The sequence below is a fragment of the Dermacentor andersoni genome, chromosome 4 (genome assembly GCF_023375885.2).
Source record: "Dermacentor andersoni chromosome 4, qqDerAnde1_hic_scaffold, whole genome shotgun sequence".
NCBI classification, from domain to species: Eukaryota; Metazoa; Arthropoda; class Arachnida; order Ixodida; family Ixodidae; genus Dermacentor; species Dermacentor andersoni.
Window position 1 is genome coordinate 8,571,912 of NC_092817.1, and position 24,310 is coordinate 8,596,221.

The following is a 24,310-nucleotide window of genomic DNA, read 5'->3' on the forward strand; positions in this document are numbered from 1 at the left end:
CCAACGTGACAGCCCAAGAGCATACAAGCTGGGCTCTCCTGCCAGAGGGGACCTGAAAGGTGACGAGACAGGGAGCCATCTCGAAGAAATAAACCAGTATTCTACAGCACCATAGACTCAGATGAACAATGTACCCACTACCTCACCTGAATCTCAACAGAGAAGATACAGTTATATTAAGAGGGCTGCAAACTAACTTCTATGTTAACGGTATCCTATTGCATAGGATATCTATAATGCAATTTGTGTGCCTCTGCAAGTTTTGCGGAATCCTAGGTACCCTGTGCTACTTGGTAATAGAGTGCTTGGGGCCCACAGGACCCCTGCAAAAACCAAATGGGGCAGATAAAAAAGAAGTAAAGCCAGTTCCACGCAGTGAAAGCTGTCAAAACAGCGAAACTGGTGGTCATTTTCTCAAGTTTGAACTCGTGTTTAGAGCGATTTTCATGAAAGTCTTTTGTCTCGTCATCATTTCGATAGATTCTAGCTTCGATTCCAGATTGCACACTCTTCAGTTGCGTGAGGTTGTGGTCAAACCACAGTCTATCACACATCTTGCAGCTGTGGCCGCACTCGTGGTCAAGACATTCACTCTTGAACCGTCCATCGGTATCCTCCGTGGGAGGAGTCTCTCTGTGTCGACGTCTCTGCTCGGCCTCCTACTCTCGAAGTTGGGGATTATTTTGCCTCTGTTGGCGCCTGGCTTGGGTTGTCTTCTCTTTAAAGTGGGGGTTGGCTTGCCTTCACCGGCGCTTGGCTTGTGCTTCCCATTCTCAATCCTCGGCGGCTTCCCCCTGCTGGTACTGTCGCTCTCATGCGAGTTTCTGCTGCTGCTCGCACCGAGCGGAATCCATGGGGCGAAAGGGCGCGCACCGGCAAAACGCCTGCTCCTATACCCCTGTCCTCCCCTTCCCCCGGCATGTGCTCTTATTGATCCGCTCCTCCCCTTCCACCCCCGTGGCATGCCCTCTGGCGGTGAGCTCCGGAACCTACCCCCTTGCATGACACCGCATGCTGAACATCAAATGCTCGACTCCACTGTTAGAAACACCCGAATCAGAGAAGACAGAAGAGGGCAAGGAAGAACTGTGGGAGGTCATGCTGTCTTGCACAGGGCTGGATGACCAGTGAAAGTTGGTGGACTGGGCCAGGGTGGCAGCAAGAGCCCATGGATTCCTGGAATGAGGAAACCACCCACCTGAGGGCAAAGAGAAATCTTTCTCTATCGCTAGTTCAGAATTAAACATTTATTTTTTTTTCTCTCTTTCCAAGTTTTGGAATTGAGTACGAAGTTTCTGGCGAAATGTCCAGCCAATAGGCAGCAAGCATCATTTGTTAATTTAGTATTTTATAGGTTGAACAAGTTAGCACATGACTTGCTTTCTTTTGAAAACATGGTAAGAGGAGACAGATGGATGCAAGATTTCTGGTTGCAGTGGTGTCACAAATGTGATGTAACGCAAATAAAATGTACACTTATGGTTCACATATGACAAGAGCTGTCCGTACAAATTCCAAACGAAGCCATAGGCCGCTGGGAGTGAAGCACACTTCCAGTGTTCTGCCTGGGGTTTTTCCTTTACAGCTGAAAAAGTTTCTGCAGTATATTCTTTTTCTTTTCATTGATTATGCTTATTCTCGAGGTGTTTTGCACGTTTAGATTAAAAATAATCAATTTTTGGGGGGTATTTATATGTGCCGTCAAAAGTTTAACAGAGGGCATTTTTTGTTGTGCTTGTTTTCAATGCATGTTTTAAATTTGTAGATGCAGCAGGCCTTTTGTTTGTGTGTCTTTCCTGGCTTACCAAGATTCTTTTCACAGTAAGAGTGGTGTTTTTGGTATAGTATAGAAGTAATTTACTAATACAGGTGTAATCGGTTTTCTTTTTAGGTTCCCTTTAAGGTATTTTGCTGCTATACCCCATTAGTGAGCCTGATGTCTGGTGCTGGCGCAAAGTGCAATGTAGCTTGGCATGTGCCCTTTTCGCAGGTGCTGACACCACAAGAACTGAAATGTGCGCAAGAGGCTGTAGCCTATGGGTGCATCAAGTATGCAGATCTCTGCCATAATCGTGTCCATGAGTATGTGTTCTCGTTTGACCGGGTGAGCCAAGCCTTTGATTATTTAATAGATAAGACTGCGGTGGAGAATTAAAAAATTATGTCTGTCAGTTCTAAATATAATGCCCTTAAAGAGCCTTTCACCAGGCCCAGCCAGAAATTTTGATTAGGCATTATAAGTTTCAAAAAGATGGTTTATTACTAGTGGCTCAAATAGAAACAGTGAAATATTGTAAATTAATGGTGTGAGGAGGCCAACTACTGATCCCACAGCAGCAGAGGCTGTCACCTGTCGGGTGTCCATCATCGACATTCTCCCACACCGAGGGCTGCCTTACTTCTCTTCTTGCTGCTGCTGGCCATTTGTGCACGGCACTGTGTGAAGACGCATTGCTGGCAGACTGAGTAGATCTCTTGAAGAGAAGCGTGCCCAGGCTTTTGTTTGAATATTGAGCTGTTTTCGCAACTTAAACCGGTGTGATACCTTGCAGACAGATTCAATCTACACACCGTGCTTTGTTTGGTATACACAGACCTGGTGACGGGCCCTTAAGGAACAAAACCGAACTTTTATGAAAGGTCACTTTACCTCTTTTTTAGAGCGCAGCTCTTAGGTGCCTGTTTCTGCGTTGAGCATTAGTGTGCCTTATTTTCCCTCAGCGTGACCGAGCGACTGTGGAGTGCAGCGGGGAATGAAAGAAGGTGATGGCAAAGAGAGCCTGAGGAGGAAAGTGGAGGTGCAGAGTATAGCAAAAGTGTAAAGAGAAAAGCAGAAGTTTGCAATAGCAAAGAGAGTGCAAGGTGGAAAGTGGAGGAAGCCACCTTGAAGCACCACCAGGTGGCACTCACATCTGCACACCAGCGGCAGCGTCGGCTGTCCAAGGGAAAGAAAAAAAGAATCAAAAAGCTCACCTTCATGCACAGCGTTTGCTGCAAGCATTTCCCCGTAAAGATAATGGTTGCATAAGCTGCACTTGCCAGTGAAGTGGCAACTGTGTGGCCAGTATATATGTAGCACCGCGGCTGTGCCAGTCGGTACGATGATTGGTGCGATGCCTCAATATACCGCGAAATGAAAACAGGTATAGAGCTACGCTCAAATTTCGCATTGGGAGTATTGTAGCCATCAGTTAATTTTTATTTATCTCTCTCAGACTATTGCTTTGAGCTTGCAGTAAGCATCGGTGACACTGGCTCTGCTAAAATTTTGGAACCTGGCTTGTGAGTGAGTGTAGGTACCATAACATTACAATCAGCATTTATTTGACCTTGCCTGTACATTTTCTTTTTATTTCTTTCTACTAGATGCTTGACGACAGAGGCAACACTGCGGCCTATCTCCTTTATGCTCTCACACGGATCAGGTATGCAGTATTCACACTGCTCAACATTTGACAATACCACCATTGATATAGTACTTATTGAATCTCTGCTGGATACTTGCTCACTTGTTTGTTCATGAAATGTACAGATTGCTGCGACAAGAGAGTTGGTTGCACAGTTGTGCTAATCAATAACCGAACAAAGCTGTTGTCCTGTAAAAAGCTGTTACACCACACACGGTCGATCCAGGATATATCGATCTGGGGGACCGCGAAATAGTTCAGTATGTCAATAATATTAAATATAAAATATGTTTATCTGAAGCTTGTCTGAGACTGCTACAGGTCTCGGACAGTTTCCTGAAATCATGGAAAGTGTGAACTTAACAATTCGATTATCCAAGGTTGTGCAGAATGCACAAAAATTTATTTATTTTTTGCTCACGAACGTTGCAAGTCTCTTGCCCTGCGAAATGGTCTTTAGTATAGTTCTCGCTACACCAACCTTAAATGGCCGCTCGCATGGAAACGATTTTAGCGCGTTTTTATTCAAGATAAGGTAGAAGTGGGCACACTGCATAAGCAAACTAGCCTGTATGGGTATGCGCCATGCCGCCATCAGCGTACTTGTACTGCGAACATGCCTGGCCGCGTGACCGTTACAATACAAACAATAAGTACACCGTATCGTAATACGTCGACAACAAGCCAGAGAGGCTGTTGTGTCGGGTTTCGGAAGCGGCTTCCTGTTGGAGCAAGTTGTCCTTGCTTCTTGATTGCGCTAAAAAAGTCCATGCATCTCTTGGTGCTCCGACGCCTCGCGGCCAGTACGACATCCCTTCGTTCTCCGCCCTTCCCCTCGAGCAACTGCCCTCACTAAGCACATGCTGTTTGTTTCGAAAGTGGCTTCCAGCTTGCAGAACATCCAGGTCCATTCCTTTTAAACAGTGGCAAAAAACGCACCGACAAGGAAGACAAGCCAGTGCTGGTCCTGTTCTCTTCCTTGTCCGTGTTTTTTTTTGCGCTGTTTAAAACAAATGACCCGTGCCAACTAGCTCGCACCCAAACTTCTGAGTCCATTGCCACTCATGTGTAATCGTGCGAACATGAATGAAAAACGAAACGCGTTCAGTGACTCGTGGGTTCTGCACGCCGTTGCCACAATGAGAGTCTTTCCGCGAAGTGCGGATGTGCCGGTTTTGTTAAATACAAACTGCAACGTAAAGGTGCGTGCAATAAGTAGAAGTTGGAGTGGGATTCATTTTGGCCGATCGCGGTATCCTAAAATGCCATTCACAGAAAGCCTTTGTCTACAAGAAGACAAACACTGTGCTCGCGCAGCATTTTCCAGTTCGGCATCCTATGCTGGTGCCACTCAGTAAAGAGATGGAGCGCATTTCAAGCTTTCTTGTAGAATGTGTATCGGACCGGGAGTCCTTTCACGTTCTTGAAGCAGAGCAGTGCTCTTCCCAATAACTGACGGTAAGTGGGGTACCGTACCGGCTGAACACTGCGCATGCGGCACTTTACTGTACAGAAAGACTTTCCGTACGGCTTACTGGACGGTAAGGTCCGTGTTTTGTGAGCCGAGCTGCACCAAGCCAAAACATAGCGAGAAACTGGCGTCGGCCACAATGTTCACGCCCTGCATGTACGCGTCTCCTGTGCATTTTCACCATGGTAGGGCCAAGGCACGAGTTAACTTTAAAGTGAGAGACACACGGTTCGATTCGGTGTCCGATTCGGCGTCCAATGTGCCGGAACGGCAGTCGGAATCGAGGTGTTTTGCTGTGCCGAAGCGCCGGATCGGATGTCCAGTGTGTGACAAACCAGCCTGGTTTTCATCGTGCGACGCATCTGACAACCGCACCGTCGTTTGGCCGCAGCCAATGACAGTGCGGCTGGCATATGACATTCTCTGACGTTCCCTCCACAGAGGCGGTGCCGGCGGGCCTGTTCCTCACCCTCCTTTTGTTTTTTTCTTCCCGTCTACACTTTGTTTCTGACACGAAATAGTTACCAGTCACGTAAAATTATCTTGAACATGTGCCTGTTCTGCAAAGCAGTGCCTAGTACACTGGTACTAAGCTACTGTTGAGATCGGGAGCCATGATGCGAGGACATTTCACAAGAAACAGCCGATCTCAATAAGTACAACAAAACATACCTAATGATTTGACCTCAGCTTGGCATGAGACGTAGCGATGATGGATTTTGCCGCTTGTTTCTTGCTGACAGGGTGGAGAGACAGTAAGAAACGCAAATTCGGATCGAAGCGGGTGGTCGGTGCTGTATGGCTGCTGCCATGTTGCCACTGGTAGGGTGGCTTCTCTGCAGCAGTTCGGAGTTCCACATAATTGCACTTGGTGAATGGTGACGCAGCGGAACGTGGAAAACAGAAGCTCAAATCTGACTTCCTGTGGGAGCCATACACAGTAACTCTAGCATGCCGGAGCATGCAGCGCCGCACATCGGATCAGACACCGAATCGTACCATGTGTCTCCTGCCAGTGCCTGCTTTACTATATGCCTGCGGAATGGCTCGCGCTTCCAGTGGAACAGGCATGTCCTCAGTTGTGAACATGCATCGTGAGGTGGCACTTCTGACCGACTCTATCAAGAAAGGAAAAGTGGACAGAAATTGAGGAGCACTTAAATAGAGAACAAATAGGGCATATGCGGTTACAGAAATGCACCTTAAAGACTCGGAAGAGCCGCCAGTTATTGATTATGTTTGGGAAGGGTGCAACAGAACTAAGTCGGAAAGAAAGGGAGGGGGAGTCGGAATGCTCATCCATCAGGGAGCCAAATGGAAAAGAGTAAATTCAAAATGTCAAGGGCATCTTTGGTTATCAGGTACAATGAGTGGGAAAAAACTTGGCTGGGTGTTACGTATTTGTGGACTGGAAATAATTGCACAGAGAAGAATAAAGGGTTAGTGGAATGCATAAGTGCTGATATTAAGGGTTTTGGGTATGATGCTGAAATTATCCTATTAGGTGAAATGAATGCCCACATACAGGATTTAGATGGCTATACCGACAACAACGGCAAGTCAATGCTAGACATTTGTGAGCAACATAACCTCGTTATCGTGAATACAGAGCCTAAGTGTGAAGGGCAGATCACGTGGGAAGTGGGAAACCGGCAATCGACCATTGATTACTGTCTGATGACAGAAGGAATTCATGATAAGTTGAGAGAAATGGTCATCGATGAGGAAGGGTTTAGCAGCATAGGGAGTGACCATAAACGCATCATTTTTAAAATGGGATATGTAGTTGGGAAGGAGAGCAAGGAGTGCAAAATGGCCAGTCGAAATTTGAACGCTGAACAAATAACAAATATTGTCACAAGAGTTCAGGAAGAACTTGGCAAATGGCCAAGAGTGGGATATAGTGAGCTTCTAAGTGTAATAACGACAGAAATACGGAAAGAGAAACAACATGTTCGTTTGAAAAGAAAAAAAGAAACCCAAAAGCTGGTGGAACAGGGAGATATGAGAAGTGATCGCCGAACGACAGAAAGCATCCCGAGAGCACAGGCAGCCAAAGAAGGTGCAGTTGCCGCAGGATGAAGTAGCCAAAAAATACGAAATATACCGGGAGAAAATTTCTATGGTTCAAATACTGGTTCAAGCAAAAAGAAATGTTGAAAGTGAACGTTGGTTGTCTGAAATACGTATGTGAGAAAAAGAAGGCCGCATCTAGAATATTTTGGAACCACATAAAATTGTTAGGCAGGAAGTCAACAACGATGCAACAACATATCCTAGAAGAAGATGAAAACAGACTGGTAGGAGAAGCGGCAATAAATTACATCCGAAAAATAAGAGCCGAATCTTTCCAAGGCAATGCTGAGGTTGCATTTGAAGAAAAAAAGAGCATGAAACAGACCCAGGTGGAAAAGGAGTGGGTGCTGACAAATTTCAACTGGAAGAAAGCGGAAGAGAAAATTCCTAAGTGCACAGCCACAGGGCTAGACGAGGTTCCCGTTAGGCTGATTAATGAACTAGGACTAAAGAGTAAGGAAACCCTGGTGAAAGCAGATAGACGAATACCAGACAGTTGGCGACAAAGTAGTATGAATTTAATTTATAAAGGTAAGGGGGAGAAAGATAGAATTCACTCGTACAGGCTGTTGAACATTACATCGGTAATATACAGGTTAGCAATGCAGGCAATCAAATTAAAGCTTCAAGCATGGGCAGAGAATAATGGCATTTTGAGAGAACTTGAGAATGGCTTCAGAATAGGTAGGCGTTTGGATGATAACTTATTTGTTCTTACTCAACGTATTGAAATATCAAGAGTAGAAAGCAGACTGTTATATGTGGCCTTTTTAGACATTACAGGAGCATATGACAATGTAGACTGCAGCAATTTGTGGGATATTCTGGAAGGGGAAGGGTTAGGCGATGATAGTCCACAGCTTTTGAGAGAGATTTACCTAGAAAGTACCGTTTACGTTGAATGGGAAGGGATGAGGAGCGAGGAGAAAGTTGATATCAACAAGGGACTGAGGCAGGGGTGCCCTTTATCCTCACTGCTGTTTGTGATGTACATGGTGAAGACGGAGAGGGCACTAGAAGGAAGTAATATCGGGTTTAATCTCTCATACAGACAGGCAGGTACAGTAGTAGAGCAGCAGCTTCCAGGTTTATTTTATGCAGATGACATTGTGTTGCTAGCTAACAAAAAAAGTGATTTGCAACTTCTGGCTAATATCTGTTGACAGGAAAGTGAGAATTTAGGTTTGAAATTTAGAGTTAGAAAATCAGGTGTTAGGGTATTCAATGAAAACAGTGAACAGACAGTGGCGATACAGGGCTAAGAAATACCTCAGGTAAAAGAATATAACTACCTTGGTATATGGATAAACGAGGGCAATAGATATATGGAAACACAGGAAAAAACAATAACAGTGAAGGGGAAGAGAGATGCAGCCATAATGCACAGAGCGCTATGGGGATACAATAGGTACGAGGTGCTCCAAGGTATGTGGAAAGGTGTAATGGTTCCAGTACTTACTTTTGGAAATGCAGTTGTTTGCTTGAAATCAGGGGTACAATCAGGACTCAACGGCAACCAAAGGTGAGTGGGATGCCTCGCATTGGGTGCCCACGGGAAGACTACAAATGAAGCTGTGCAGGGCGATATGGGCTGGACAAGTTTTGAAGTGAGGGGAGCTCACAGTAAAATTTATTATGAAGAATGACTGAGGAATATGGAAGAAAGTAAATGGGCTGGGAGAGTGTTCAGGTCAGGAAAAGCATTGATTCACAGTAGAGGAAAAGAACCAGGAAGCTTACCAGCAAGTATGTGGCCTTTGGGGTGAGCAACACAAAAACAAAGAACGCCAAGCGGAAAGTCAGAGAGGCTGAAACAATCTCATGGGTGGCGGCAATGTAAAAGAAACCTGCCATGAGTAACTATTTAAGAGGAAAGAACGAAATCAGGAAAGAAACAATTTGTGATAACTCAAAGGGAAGTTCATTACTTTTCGAAGCGAGATCGGGATGCCTTAGAACACGCACCTATAAAGCGAGATATAAGATGGAAGAAGAAGCATGTGCTTGCTGCGGTAAAGCTAGGGAAACTATGGAGCATGTTGGATTAGAATGTGAAGACGTCTACCCAGCGGTCGATTTAGGCACCACTGGCCTCCTTGAAGCCCTTGGGTTCAGTGAGAGCAGTGGAAAAGTATGTCCGCAGTAGGCATTAGCAAGAAGCGATTGGAGGATTGGTGGAAGAAAAGTAGGGAAACGACAAAAAACGGAGACGTACAAAAGCACAGCTCGCAATAGGGGATCAGAAAATTTGGTTGTGGTAGTTCATAGTGTTTTTTTTTTCTTCTTTTTTTATTGTTTAACCTAGGTAGGACATTAGGCAGTATAATAGCAAGAGCTTGGTGGCATAACCCACCGCTCCGTTCCAAAGGGGACGCTCATATCTATCCTTCCATCCATCATCACGGGCGGTGGGCAGTGGCGATGGCTGGTGACCCAGTGCACGGTGTTTACGTGGTCAGTACCGAGGTAGAACCATGGTCGGCACAATCCTTTGGGTTTGCATTTTAAAGGTTAGTTGTCTGGCACAACAATAGCTGTCGGCTGTAATGCCCGCAAACATACCTTGAGCTATGACAAAGGTTAATGGCCTTCGAGATTGGCGCACACGCCTGACGAAGATTTCGGAAGCCACGCGAGGTAGTGCCTAGTGATTCCGCCAGCAACATGTGGCGCTCGTGACTAACGCTAGTGAAGAGGAGAAATGGGAGAGGGTCTGGCAACAGGTTTTATGCTCGTGCGGCAGGCATCTAGTAAAGGAGCCAATGCTGCTGCTTAATTCACCTTCTGCGACATGGCAAAGTGGCAGCAAGTATGACAGCCGTTGAAGTATGACTGCCTTTGAAGTCAACCCTCGACAAACTGCAAGTAGATAACACTACGTACAGGTATAACTCGCTGTCCGATACCGTGGTACCAATTTCGCGATAGCTAGAACATAACCCGATAACATGCGCGTCTGACAACCCCTCTACTGCGCAACATACACACATCGACCCTTCGTACCTAACTTTATCATTTACTAACATTCGTAGTACCATTTCTAAACGCACCGAAATCATATCGTATTTGGAAAATAGTAACTGTGATATTTTGGCACTAACGGAAACTTGGCTTTGTGGCGACGTGAATGACAGCGAAGTTTTTCCTGATACCGAGGACTATGTCATTTATCGCCAAGACAGACATAATCGAAGGGGAGGTGGTGTCTTGCTGGCAATAAAGAAACACATCACTTCGTTTATAGTACCGATACACTCCGCTATTGAGATAGTGTGACTTTGTATAACATAGACACTATCAAAGTCACTTTACGGACTGTGTTACAGGCCTCCTGACAGTACTGATAACTTCGTTTCTAACTTGCGTGAGAACCTTACTGCTGTTCATTCTAAATTCCCTAAAGCTGATATATTCATTCTTGGCAATTTTAATTTCCCGGATATAGATTGGCCTAACTTAAGAGGCAATTAGTGTGCATCTAATGACTTTGTCCAGCTCATCCTTGATTTTTCTTTTGAGCAACTAGTCCTCCAACCAACGCGTATTACTAACGTCTTAGACCTTGTTCTAACAACAGCACCTAATAGAGTTAGCACCATTTCAATCACTGATGGGTTCAGTGACCACTTGTTATTGGAATTTACAGTTCACACACCTTCATGTACACATAATCTAATAACAAAACGAATATTTGACTATATAAGAGCAGACTATAATGCCATTAACTGAGATTTACAAAGCTTTTCATCTAGATTTATCGCAACATTTTCTCAACGATCAGTCAACAAAAATTGGTGCCTTTTTAAAGAACAACTACTAGGTCTAGCAAATAAATACATACCTCAGATCTCATTTCGCACCAAGTGCTCCAAACCATGGTTTAATAAAACTTTGAATGCGTTAAAAAACAAGAAGAAATGTTTATACAGGGCAGCCAAACGTGTCAACACGTTAGATTCATGGAATAAACATAAAGCCTGCGAAAAAGCCTACTGCAGCTCCCTTCGTCGTGCAAAGCATAAATTCTTTTCCGATGACCTTCAGTCACTGATAAAAAATAATCTTAAGAAATTCTGGAAAACCATATCTCCTTCAAACAGCACTGACACTCCTGCACTGGTGGATAGCACTGGTCTTCTCATACCGCGAGAGCACTGCGCATCTGTATTTAACAACTACTTTCTTTCCACATTCACAAAGGAAGACCATTCCAATATACCAAAGATGGCAGACTATGATTACCAATATATGACTCCTATTACCGTAACAGCCGCTGGAATCGCTATTTTGATTAACAATCTCAAATTATCGAGTAGTTTCGGATTTGATGGCATCAACACGAAAATCCTAAAGCATATAGTAGTCCCTTCCAGTACAATCCTTAGTCATATATTTCAGCAGTCACTGTCAATAGGGGAGCTGCCGAATGATTAAAAAGTTGGCAAAATCATACCCATTTTCAAGTCAGGTGACAAGAGCAATGTGAGTAATTACCGTCCCATATCACTAACTAGCGTTCCCTGCAAGTTACTCGAACACATCATTTTTACTAATGTCGTTCATCGCTTAGAATGTAATAACTTCTTTTTTAAACATCAGCATGGATTCAGAAAAGGCCTTTCATGTGAGACACAACTAATTGAATTCACTACGGATCTTCTTCAAAATATGGACGACAATGCTCAGACTGACTCAATATTCATCGACTTCTCTAAAGCATTTGATCGCGGGCTCACTGTCGCCTCATTTCTAAACTCTCATGTTTAAACCTTGACGAACTAACAATTTCTTGGATAAGAAACTTTTTGTCTTTTCGAAAGCAGTCCACTGTCATTGACCAGTACTCTCCCCCTCTCAGTAACGTAACATCAGGCATACCTCAGGAAAGTGTCCTTGGACCCTTACTCTTCCTGATTTTCATCAATGACTTGCCATTTAACATTACATCCAGTGTTCGACTATTCACAGATGACTGCATTATCTACCGTCAAATCCGCTGCCCCACTGATCATATTGCTCTTCAACATGACCTTCAATGTGTCACTAACTGGTGTTTGGATTGGCAAATGCCCCTAAACACTAACAAATGCAATCTAATGGCATTTACTCGCAAAAAGTCCTACTCTATTTTCAGTTACTCACTTGGCAATAGTATTGTCGCTCGCACATCTTCATACAAGTACCTTGGCATTATTCTAACACCTAGCCTTTCATGGTCATCCCACATTGAGAAAATAATGGCTAAAGCATCGCGCACTCTCGGATATTTAAAACGTAACCTTCGCAGCGCTCCTTCCCTCACTAGAAAGATAGCCTACCAAACATTAGTGCAACCGCAGCTCGAATTCGCAGCTTCTACATGGTCACCTCATCAGGCATATCTAATCCATCTTCTCGAGTCGATCCAAAACCGGGCTGCATGTTTCATTGCCAGAGATTATAGCCCATTTTCGAGCGTAACTAACATCAAGTTGTCGTTGTCGCTTTCATCTTTGGAATCGCGCAGAAATATAGCATTACTTTGTCTTCTGTACAAAATCATGCATAATGTACGCCCATCTACTTTACCACTCGCTCGTCCCTCCCACACATCTAGACGTCTGCATAATCATCTCAGTTTCCAACGCATCTTCGGTCACACCAGTGCATTCAACTGCTCAGCTTTGCCACGTGCGATTGCACTGTGGAATGGTCTTCCTGATAACATCGCTGACATTAACGACCCATTAACCTTCAAACAAAAAATCACTGCATATTTGGCTAGTACTTAGCTAAAAACAAGTATCTGTTTAGTTTTGTTACTTTTAACTTCATTGTTATTTATTTATGTAAGCATTTGTTCTAAGGTTGTTTGCTTTACTGTATACTGAAAAGCTAACTACTGTTCGTTTACCTTCCTTGCTTTTTATCTTTGTTTATTTCGCATTCTTTGTTTATTATTTGATTCTCGTTCTGTTCATATTTATGTAACAAAAACTATGTTTTTGCTCCACAATTGTTATCTGTATGCCCCCCTCATGCAATACTCCTTCTGGAGCCTGTGAGGTATATGAAATAAATGAAATAAAGCTCTTCTAACCGGAATGTAAATTGAGGTGAACTGAACTTGTGGCCATGCCCTTCGTAACAGACGAGTAATATACTCAAGCCAAATTAGAAAAAAAAATATAAAGAAAGGCTGAAATCATCAATAAGAAGAACGCGAAACGTGGCAAAAAAAGAAGAAAATTTCAGGTTGATGGTGCCATCTAGTTACTCAGAGATTTTATTGCAATAACTGACTATATTCTACTTATCTGCTAGTGTAAAGTGTCAGAAGTGGTGCAATTTACAACAAGTGGTCCCTTTTTTATATATTGATTAGACAAAAACCAATGCAACAAAAAAACAAAGGGTTTCATGTGTTGTAGGACAAAGTGTCACAAGATGTTGCTACTGACCGTATGACTGGCGTCTACGTTTGCCGGAATCGGACATTTCTGTAAAGAATAATGTGCATATGGACAAGCTAAAACTTTCTAGTATTCGCCAAAGTGAGTACGTATTTCACGCTCAGCACGTTCTTAAGCATAGGATACGTTCGATTTGCCTGCACCATAGGATATGTTTGATTTGCTTGCACCACTTGAACCAGTTCACAAGGTGTTGCACCCTCCCATTTGTTTTTGCAATGCAGCAGTGGTGCCCGCTGAACTACAACGTTCATTTCAAAAGTTGCAGGGCTGGTCCTTGATTTTTCTGCACCCACTCCAATTTCAGTGCCGACTTGGTGCAGGCGTACAGGTGCGAAGCAGCGGACACAGCACACGCGAGCGAGCACCATTAAAATTCCGCTTACGCACGTCTGATGTATCTACACAACTGTGGTGTGTATTTATGCCCCAGAAGCCGATCATACTTGCAGTTTAGGACCTCTCAAACTTACACATTCTGTGCAAATTAATCTGACAACATACCGCCTGCACCGTGTCTGCACCTTTGCATTCGTTTTGAGTGTCTCGCTGGGCCTGCACCTCGGGATTCTAGCTGCACAATTTCTTAATTTCTCGTGAAACGCCGTGAACTGGTTCACAACGGTGCAGGTGAATCGAACAAACCCACAGTATTCCATAAGGCCTGAGTGTGACACTGTTGGAGGTCCTTTTGCACCAGCCTGGACCCAAGGAAACCGTTGTCCACGAGATGGCATGTTATACAAGCCCTACCATCTACTTCACAACAACTATGTCCCTTCCGAGCTTCGGCCATCATCCACACAAGCAGTGAGAAGGAAATCGCAGAAGATTTCTGCATGTACCTCTCCGGATCTACAACAGCGGTAGCTTCACTACTCAGGTGCGCTCCTCCAACAATGGACGATCATCTTGACTTCCCATTCACGCTGCAAGAGCTACTTGCAGTGATTGCCTCTTCAAGACACTCAAGTGCGCCTGGTCCAGATGGCATTACCTATTCTACCTTGCGTCATCTAGGCCTCGAGCGACTGAAGAGCTTCTGGCTTTATACAATCTCTTTTGGTCCTCGGGAACTGTGCCTGCACGTGGAAGACAAGCAAGATCGTGGCATTATTGAAACCAGGCAAGACACCCCATGCTATGCTTTCCTACAGACCTGCGGCTCTTGCCAGTTGCATAGGAAAAACCATGGAATGCATGGTCTTGATGCACCTTGTGGGGATGCGCGACTCTCACGCGTCCCCTGATATGTTGTTTTCCCGCACGGCTGCGTGGCCTGGCGCCCGCAGCGGTCAGAGTGGTTGAGGCACAGTATGAGAGATGGCGTGAGTGTTGCGCTGCTAACGCCGCCGACAGGCGGGGTTACTTGGGCGCCGAAAGACAAGGCGCTTGCTCTTTGGTTTGGGACAGCAAGCAGTGCGGACGTGCCGCGCTTGCGCCGATCCATGCTTCTGCGAGACCGCCTCGCGTGGCCTGCCTTCGAACGCGCCACCGTTCGCGTGACCGTACGCGCGAATGACCAGGCGTTGGGATCCAGCATAGGGCGAACATATTCGCTCGCTATCCGGTCGCGGTGAGTCGGACTTCTAGATTTGTCGCGCGCCCATCAGCATGTTTTGTGGATAGCAACTCGGCTAGCAGGCATTGATCTATGAAAGGTGCAATAAATGCCCTTGTGATTGTTTGCACTACTGTGTTGTCGTTCCTTTGTCCCAAGAGTATGGGTGTGAGAACCCCACAACCTGGAGTTGTTTTTGGAGAAGCGTAATATATATCCAGACGTGATGACAGGTTTCCGAAAGGGTAGGTCGTCAGTCGACAGCATTATTGACTTAGTAACAACTACTGAACATCAAAAACGTCGCCGTCGATTGATGGCTGCTGTCTTGATATCAAGGGTGCTTTTAACAATGTTCTACATGATGCAATTTTAAATGCCCTTGAAGAACATGGCATCAGTGGTCGTATGCATCAGTGGATAGCCAGCTATCTTAAATAGAGAACAGTATTCATGACAACTCTAGATGGTGAAACAAGGAAGCATCCTGTCTATCGTGGGGTTCCTCAAGGAGGTGTGCTGAGCCCAACTTTATTTAATAGAGAGTTTCAGTTTAGGGGACGCAAGCGGCTTGCATACGCAAGATGTAGGGGCAACGATACTGCACATGCGCAGATCGCTATGTCTACTTGCGTCCTTGGGTTGTTGGGGTTGGGGTGGCCGAAAACATCGCTGCCCCTAAGAGGTCGTGTTACCCACATGACTCTCAAACTTACGAGAAGCGAGACCAGCCGATACAAGCCGCCCGTCCCACCACACAGATGGAGAACTTGGCTGCACCGGCAAGGACATGTGCACGTGTGCATTTCACGGCCGATGTGTTAAAGAAGCTGGTCACAGAGCACACAGGCACAGTGTCGCCGCAATGGCGGCATGTCAAAATTTGCAGGAGGCTCTAAATAAACAGAACACAGACTACAATGGATTATGCTGCACGAGACGCCTAACTGCAGTTTACCAAACGTATGTTTGGATTGCTTTGGCTCGGCCTCAGTCATAACATAGGCGTGTTGATACTTTTATAAATCTTTTGCCTAGTGTCGGCAGACATTGTTTTTATATATATTAACTCATTTTAATAAAAATAGCTTAATGTACTTTAATTCATGTGCTTGATTTCATACTTTAAAAAAATGATAATGCAGCAATGATCAGACGCTGATTGCACTGCGAGCGCATGCAACCTCAGTGCGGCTTGCGTTTGGGGCCGCTAACATATAATGTGTTTCTGCTTGTGTACCCAAACGCACACGCACCCAAGTGCTAGGGGCCCCAACGCTTTGTGTCCCCTAAACTAAAACTCTATAATGTCGTTCTCATTAAACTCATCAAAGAATTCGCAGGCAAATTCTCTGTCTCTGTGTACGCAGATGACATCTGTATATGGACCATGAGCTTAATGCGCTTGCAAGTGCAAATGAAGCTGCAGAGTGCAGTGTCAATAACGTCGACATACCTAAACAATCGAGGACTTCAGCTCTCACCGACAAAAAGTGTAACGATGGCATTTACATGGAGGTCAATGGCCTGCTACCCCGTTATGATTGATGGGAAGATTATACCTTCGGTAAACCACTACAAGTTTCTCTGAGTAATCATCAACCGTGACTTATCTTGGTCGAAGCACATCTCTGCATTAAGAAAAAAGCTGGACAGCTTTACTCAAATCATTCGACATATGTCCGGAAAATCGTGGGGGCCATCCAAGTCATCTCTTCTGCAGCTGTACCAGGCACTTTTTGTTGGCTACCTCCGCTACAGTGTGCCTGTACTTTCTCGGGTTAGTACAACTGCTGTACACAAACATGAAAGTGCTCAGGCTCGCGCACTGAGAATTTGCCTAGGGCTACCACGATGTGCGTCTACTTGGGGCACTATTGCAGAGGCATGCGCGTGCCCAGCTCGAGTTTATCTGCAACATGAGCCATTGCTAGTGCATCCAAGGCTACTGATTAGACACAGGAATCATCCACTGACGAACGTCACAAGCATACGGCCTGTCGCCGCCTACTGAGAAGCCATTGTAAGATTCGTCGGACGATCTCGCCGCTGCCACCATTTGTTAGAGTTGTCGGACAATCTACGAGCTGTAGGCCGATCTCACCGCTGCCATTCAGATGTAAGATTTGGCAGTCGTAGCTGTAGGAAGGAGCTTGACTCTTCGTCGGGACTTAGGAGAGCAGGATTTATTTACATGTTATTTACAGTTGAACATGATATACATCGACAGTCTAGCGTGACTCCCAAATGGAGCCCGCAAGACGAGCATACAGCAAACAGCTTACGAGCACACAGCTCACGAGTACATTTCGAGCACGACGACGAGCACCCTCTAGCAGCTGACAATCGCTGCTTATAAGCACTCCGCTCGACGTCATTGTAGATGACTCGCCCTTTTGGAGGAGGAGGGCTCACATACACGTGCCGCACGCACACACACAGGTGTAATGGTCTGGGCTTCGTAGAACTCTGAGCCAACCCGGGTAGCGCGCCCGGGTAGCACAGTGTCTTGCGTCTTGGTCAGCGCGTGGGAAGAAGCCTACGATGGCGTTCCCGCGGCAACTCCCCCACTCATAGCAGAACAGGGCGGCGTTGTCGTGTTGCGCACAAAGCCTGCTTCGTCAAACTCGGAGCCGTCCCGGGTGGCGCGCCCGGGTAGCACATTGTCTGGCGTCTCGAAAAGCGCTTCGGGAGGTTTCGCCAATTACCTCCCCTCGTGAACTCCCCTGAGCTGACCCCTCGCCACGTGGCTGCCGGTTGGATCGGAACACGTGCAGCGGGCTGAAATAGCTGCAGGCCGATCCTAACAGCTCCTCCATGGCCTGAAAAATCTCGCCTGGCCAGTGCTGGCAACCGCTGGGCAGGAAGAGACTGGCTGGCGAGCAAGACGATGGCTTTGCTCTCTGCAACCCCTGCGCACTTGGAATGCCTTCAACCATCTCACAACAACTGGCACAGAAGAGTCGACCCGGCAACACAATACCGCTCAGCGCTCAAACGCTCGGAATTAGCTGTTAACCCACCAGGCTTCCTATCACAATTTCAATGCAAGTCACTCAACTGGGAATCCCAAATATTGCCCCAAAATTTCGTGCCGCCAAAGCGAGCGTTCACATTCCTCTTGAGTTCGACCAAACCTGACCGTCGCGCTGCACAAGAGTAAAGGTTTACGCAGAACTGAACCGAAGGATCTCAACTACCAATACCCGACCATAACTTAAGCAGCCTAGCTTCACGAACAGCCTGTTTTTACCCTATCGCAGTGGCGTACTTATCTCATGTACTGTTGCCACTGAACCATCTGGCCAACTCCACAGGTACGTAAATACAATCGCGCTAGCTTTGTGGTCCCTATTCCGAACACGTGCTTGCGTCTTACGTAAGCATTTCATCACGCTTACTCACATTTGTACCTTTAGTCCACACAGGACACATTCCTTAAACGAACAACTACACTTGCGTAATTCACACACTCCGCAGAGCCCTTAAAAAAATGCCTCTGCTAATAACTCGTTCTACACATGCTCACCAGCGAAGTCAGAATACGGCTGCCCTCAACACACACGAGCAACCCAGTCATAAATCTGCTTCCTTCCGTCCACACAGGACATGCGTTAATGGAACTAAGAATGCTTAGTGCAAATCACGCACTTACTGAAAACCTACGCGTTTAACCTTAGAAAATAAAAAAACACTTAACAAAAAGGTTAACTAAAACACACGTGCGTTACCATAGGCCTCTCAACGATAACCTTTACTCAGGTTACTCACGCACACCAAAAAAAAAAGCCTATTTACTCATTAACTAACAACTCGCTAAACTACAGGTTTAAATAAAACACCTCTTTCAAACCTCGGAGCTTCTCGAACAAAAACACAAAGCTCATACTTTACATATTGAAAGAATCGAGTCTCAATTCGCGAAAATTTTACGATGCTCAAAATAAAAAACAAAATACTTCATTTCTACGGAAGCTCTCCTGGCCTCCCGATCCAAGCATTTTTGACTGACTCATACTTTTGAGCCGTACTCGAGGTGGTCGCGGTTCGAAAGCTACTTTGGCTCCCGAGGAACAACAAAAGGGCTGACTCACTATCAGCTCCCCCAAGATGTTACGGTCTCCTGCCAATTTGCATCCTGGCGCCACGCTTTCATCACTAACTTGACTGACCGCGTCGCGATTCCCTACCACCTGGTCTCGTCTTGCCACCTTGCGCTCCCTCGCCCTACACGCTGAGCTTCGAAAAGAACGACGGAACGACGAGGAATTTAACTGCTCCGTGCCCTTTGTCCGCGTCCGTGCAGAACAGCAGCTGAGTTGACCGGAGTTCGAGAAGCAATTTGCTGCATACTGTAACAAAGCCTCGAGAAGTGGACAGTGTTCTGTGACTCAAAACCAGCACTGCAGCTCACAATCACAGAACACAGAACAGAACACAATCACAGAACCGCATGTAGTCCTCTGGTTTATGATATCTGCTTGCTGAGGCGTCTCAATCCGGGCATACCATCGTGCTGCAGTGGATTCCTAGCCATTGTGGAATAGCTGAAAATGAACAGGCTGATGCAGAAGCAAAAAAGATGCACACTGATGAAAACATTATAGAAATTCATTTTTCCCGGTATGACATCAACGCCTTGCTCCATAACTCCATGAAAACCTCTATGGTGCTACAATGGGACAACCCCAAACATCAGCTTCATCAACCCCAAACATCAGTTTTCGATTCCAACTTCCACTTCGGTTGTGGAGAGGCCAGGAAATACTCATCCATCGATTATGGCTGGGTGTAGCGTGCACTAACCAATACCTTCACAAGATTGGACAACACGGGACTCTGACTGTAGCCTCTGTCACACTCCTGAATCAATAGCTCATGTACTTTGCGTGTGCCCTCAATATGCAGCTGAATGAAGAACACTTAAGTTTAGTGTTGACTGCTTGGACTCCTGCCCCTTTTCAGAAGGAAAGATTTTAGGCGCATGGAGAAAAGTTGACCCTGCCAAACGTGCCATAAAGCCACTCTTGTACTTTGTATGTGAGACTGGTTTAGACAATCACCTCTAGAACCTGTGAGACGTGCAGACAGTGCGAAATGTCTTTACGCAGTACCTTCTTTTGCCTGTATTGTGTCTACAGTGCGCATCTGCGTATTGGACAATGTTTATATAGTAGCTCATTGTACCATAATATTATCACCTGCCACCTACCTTTCCCTATATTCCTACTTCCCCTTTCCCCAGTGAGGAGTAGCAGGCTAGAGACATGCTCTCCAGACCTACCTCTCCTCCTTTCTCTTCATAAAAATCTACTCCTCCTCCTGAATGTTAACCACTATCATCATTATCACGTTACTGTATGCATCGAGCCGCACACGTAACGAAAACATCTTAGGTCATTGCGGTAGGTTAATACGGAATGATAATAGTGTACCGTATATCACACTTACCATACGGTAATATGACACTGCTAAAACTCTCTAATAAACATTTCCGACGACACGATCGAAATGATTGCACAGTCGGTAGGAGAAGCGCTCTTTAAGGGATGCGGTGCATTCTATATAGTGAATTTGGCGGTAAACAAGAGTTCAATGTGTGCGTAGTACATCACTTTTGCATGGGGTTTTCATAGGGATTTTGCAACTGTTCAATATAGACAATAATACGATATATCCGAATTTAGTACATCCAGGATCGATTATATCACCCAATGCCTGTTGTTTTAGTACAGTGGTTCCCTGTGGAAAGGTTGCAGAGTAAAATAGTGCAATGTTGTTGTAGTCTTAATACCCTGTAGAATGCATCATCATATGGTCCACAAATAGGATCCTCAGTTTTTAGTGTATTAATATGCTACAATATCCAAGGTAGGGAGGGGATATGCTTGCCATTCCAAGACTATGTGCTACTGCAGGTAAATGTCTATTTCGTTCATAGTTTTAGTGTAGGTCAACAGAATTATGATGTGGGTTCTCTCACCTCTCCTTCTCTCCATGATGGCTGTCATACCCCCGAAGTGACACTGTTCACTAGATCAGAACTGATAAACTGAGTTGCCTGCACTTACCATGTGGCTTTGTGCTTGTGCTCATTAGTGGCACTGGTCACTATTATGTTCATCTTTTATGGGAGAGACCTACTGCTGTGAGATGAATTAACTCTACCCCTTCCCAACCCATGCCACGCATGAATAGCACCGTTTCTTTTTCGCTTGTTCATGTAAGATTATACTACTCGGTAATTTGAAATCTCGTAGGCAAGCCTGGTTACAATGAACACCTTTGTTGCACAGAATCTGTTTGCTGTAGACTTCCTATCAGAGGTTTGTTATATAATTGAACATTCCTTCAAAAGCACTATAAAGAACTGAACAAGGTGCAGACAAAACACTTTATTTCCAAAAATGATGCGCACTGCACTTACTGGCAGAAATCAGTGACTTAAGTATGTGCAAGATGTGTAAACCAGATTAATCGGATACTCAAACTTCATGAAGCTGTTGGCGTGGTTGTAGGTGAAGCCCTTAGCCATTGGTGGGCAGGTGGGCAGGTGGGCAGGGTTGTAGGTTTGCTCGTTTCTTGGTCGTCCTCGCCACTGGAGGCCTATTTTCCTGAAGTTGTTGCACCTCTACAACAATACTTTGCTTCACCAGTAGTGTTCTCCAAGACATCTACACCATTGTCAGAAAAACAAAGGCATCCCAGGTTGGCATCAAGTCAACAAGGCCTGTACCAATGGCTTATGTCCACAAGGCTGAGCCAATGTCTCACTGTTTCATTTTCATAATTTGCTTCAGTGACACAGTGCTAACATTAATGCATCTTGCATTGCTGAAACATGGAAGCTGCTGCCGTCACGGTAGGGGCTGATCAGCCAGATTTGGCTTATTTTCTCCAACCCTTCACTGCACCAGCTAGATTGTGCGCAACACAGTAACATCCTTGTGATTTATTTTTGATTCCTCCCTACTACTGAAATACTTGCAACACAACTGTAGTTTTTGAGTGCAAAATTAATGTAAGCACAAAAGGTTCCAAATTGCCTCATGCATGTCGCATTACTCTGCAGGTCAATAGCACGCAATGTTGGTTTGTCCTTGGATGCATTGAGGAATGAAGATGTGACTGTGCCTGTTGAACACCCCAAAGAGTGCAAACTGGCAAAGGCACTGCTACGCTTCCCCGAAGTGTTGGCCACGATGCTTGAAGAGCTGTACCTGCACCCACTGTGCGACTACCTGTTTGATCTGTCACAGACATTCTCGGAGTTCTATGACAACTGCTACTGCATTGAGAAGGATCGTGTGACAGGCAAGTGTCAGTCTACAGTGCCGTGGATTTCTTTTACTGAAGCATAAAAGTTGCACCTGACTGCTTATTCTGGCTGTTAGTGACTATTGTGCAGGTGCAACAGAAAAAATGAAAAAGTGCTGTATGCGGTGGGTTGTCATCACACTGTTCCAGTCTCCTAGCAGCTTGCCACATTGAATTGTGCAACTCGGTGGTAGTTCATTAATGTGGCACAACAGACAGTTGAAAACATGAGCATGCTGTGAAATGTTGCCCTAGCACAAGGCTTTCCTTTGTCTATTGAAAGGTGTGGTGGTATCACGTGTAGTGTTGAACACCACCCAAGATGCCAGGATATGATGCCATTCTGTGTTCTACTGCTTGCTGGAAACTAGTTCAAGTAGTGCTAGTGAACTTGTGAACCAAGAAAATGGCGACTATGCTGTTCTGTGCAGCGAGTCCTGACATGACTCTGAAGCATTTCCTTTTCTTATCTTTGAGCACATTCTCTATGCAGGGAAGGTTGTCAACATTAACAAGGGACGCCTGCTACTCTGCGAGGCAACAGCAGCCATAATGACCAAGGGTTTCTTTATCCTTGGTATCAGGACTGTGGAAAAGATGTGAGGACAAGTGCGTTTTGTTATTTTTTGAAATGAAGTTCAATAAAGTTGATACATTCGCATTGAAATCCGGACTTCTGGCAGCTCGTAGCAAGCTGCATCCTTCTCCAACTGGCACTTTCATGTGGCTTATAGTTGTTGCTGTTGAACTACATCAAAATAAGCAAGTATACAGCAAAGAATTGATAAGCACAATTTTTCAACCAATCAGTTCATGTAAATAGTAACACTAATGCTCGTTTCAAAGCTACTGATGACATTTGTGACTCCTTCTTGGTGCTTAAAATGGTAAGGCATACACAAGGTTAACGTAGGGACCACAATGGCCACACTGCAAGCACATAGTTTCAGGTATGATGAGCAGCATGGATACAGTTAAAACCCTCATGCAGGTTAGGGGTTGCGAAGCAAGCAATATTGTAAAGAGGTGCGTGACATTCGTGTGTGTGTTGTGTTCGCTGCAATATTTGTTGCTATTGGGTGTTGACACGCTAGGTGACAGTGGCTGCTGTGGATGTGCACATTAGGAAGGCCAAGGAATGCATGTAGAACTTTTTCTTGTATACGTCTGAGTGTGCAAAGGTTCATTCTATTGGTGTTGCACAACACAGGCAGGCTGTACCTTCAGAAGTCCATCAATGGTGCCAGATTTGCTACCACCGCTTTTTTGCCTATACTCCATTGCAGTAGTTCCTCATAGCACTGCGGAAGCTACAAATTTTTTTGTTAAATCAGGAGAGCAAGCACATTCTTAAATGCATCCCTCTGCACCTTGTCTGCTCACTTGGGAAGCCCACGAGTTTTCAGGAAGGCAATAAACACTTGTGTCTGCTGGCACTAAGAAAAATGCCATAGCGAAAGTCATGCATTTTCAGAACGAAGCTTTATTTGCCTCTTCCTTCGACTTTTACACTGCTGCTGTCTGGCACGGCACATCGGGCTGTGGCTTACAGCATTGTAAGAGTTGGGGTCGGGCATGTCAAAAGGGGTAACTGGCCCAGGCCGTCGTCCGACTCATCCATGCTAAGGATGTTGTTGTAGCGAGGAGTGTGTTCTCATCGAGTACTGGGTTTGTTTACAATATCTACATGAAGAGTGGAGAACGTTACATCTCATCAGTCTAGCATGACTGAAGTGAAGCACACTGAGGAGGCAAAAAAGTTTGCTTAAACCCCCTATGTTGTCCCTAGATCCCTAGACCAGGGAAAACTGCTGCCCCCCTTCATCCAGTCGGAGCGTCCAAAATTGTCGAAGGACCCGTATTGAAGGCGAGGGTTCAATCACTCCCGCACCTTTTTTCACTGAACTCTGAAAGGAGGGGAGCTTTGTAGACAGGGATTGCCACGCTTGACTCAAGCTGGCGAGTCTCTCGAACGACCATGGCCCTTGCCGGAGTCTGTGAGGGAATGCCTTAGAACACCCTTTTC

General features: G+C 45.4%; 1 protein-coding gene across 1 annotated transcript in view; it reads left to right on the forward strand.

Annotated features, from left to right (window-relative positions):
• The window catches only part of ArgRS (arginine--tRNA ligase-like protein), a 90,524-nt gene extending 67,573 nt beyond the window's left edge, over positions 1 to 22,951 (forward strand). Inside the window, exons 11-14 of the mRNA XM_055073362.2 lie at positions 1,991 to 2,104; positions 3,367 to 3,425; positions 22,040 to 22,281; positions 22,778 to 22,951. Of these exons, the coding sequence (XP_054929337.1) occupies positions 1,991 to 2,104; positions 3,367 to 3,425; positions 22,040 to 22,281; positions 22,778 to 22,887 (525 nt within the window). The 3' untranslated portion in view covers positions 22,888 to 22,951. The remainder of the gene's footprint in view (positions 1 to 1,990; positions 2,105 to 3,366; positions 3,426 to 22,039; positions 22,282 to 22,777) is intronic.
• The last annotated feature ends 1,359 nt before the right edge of the window (positions 22,952 to 24,310 follow it).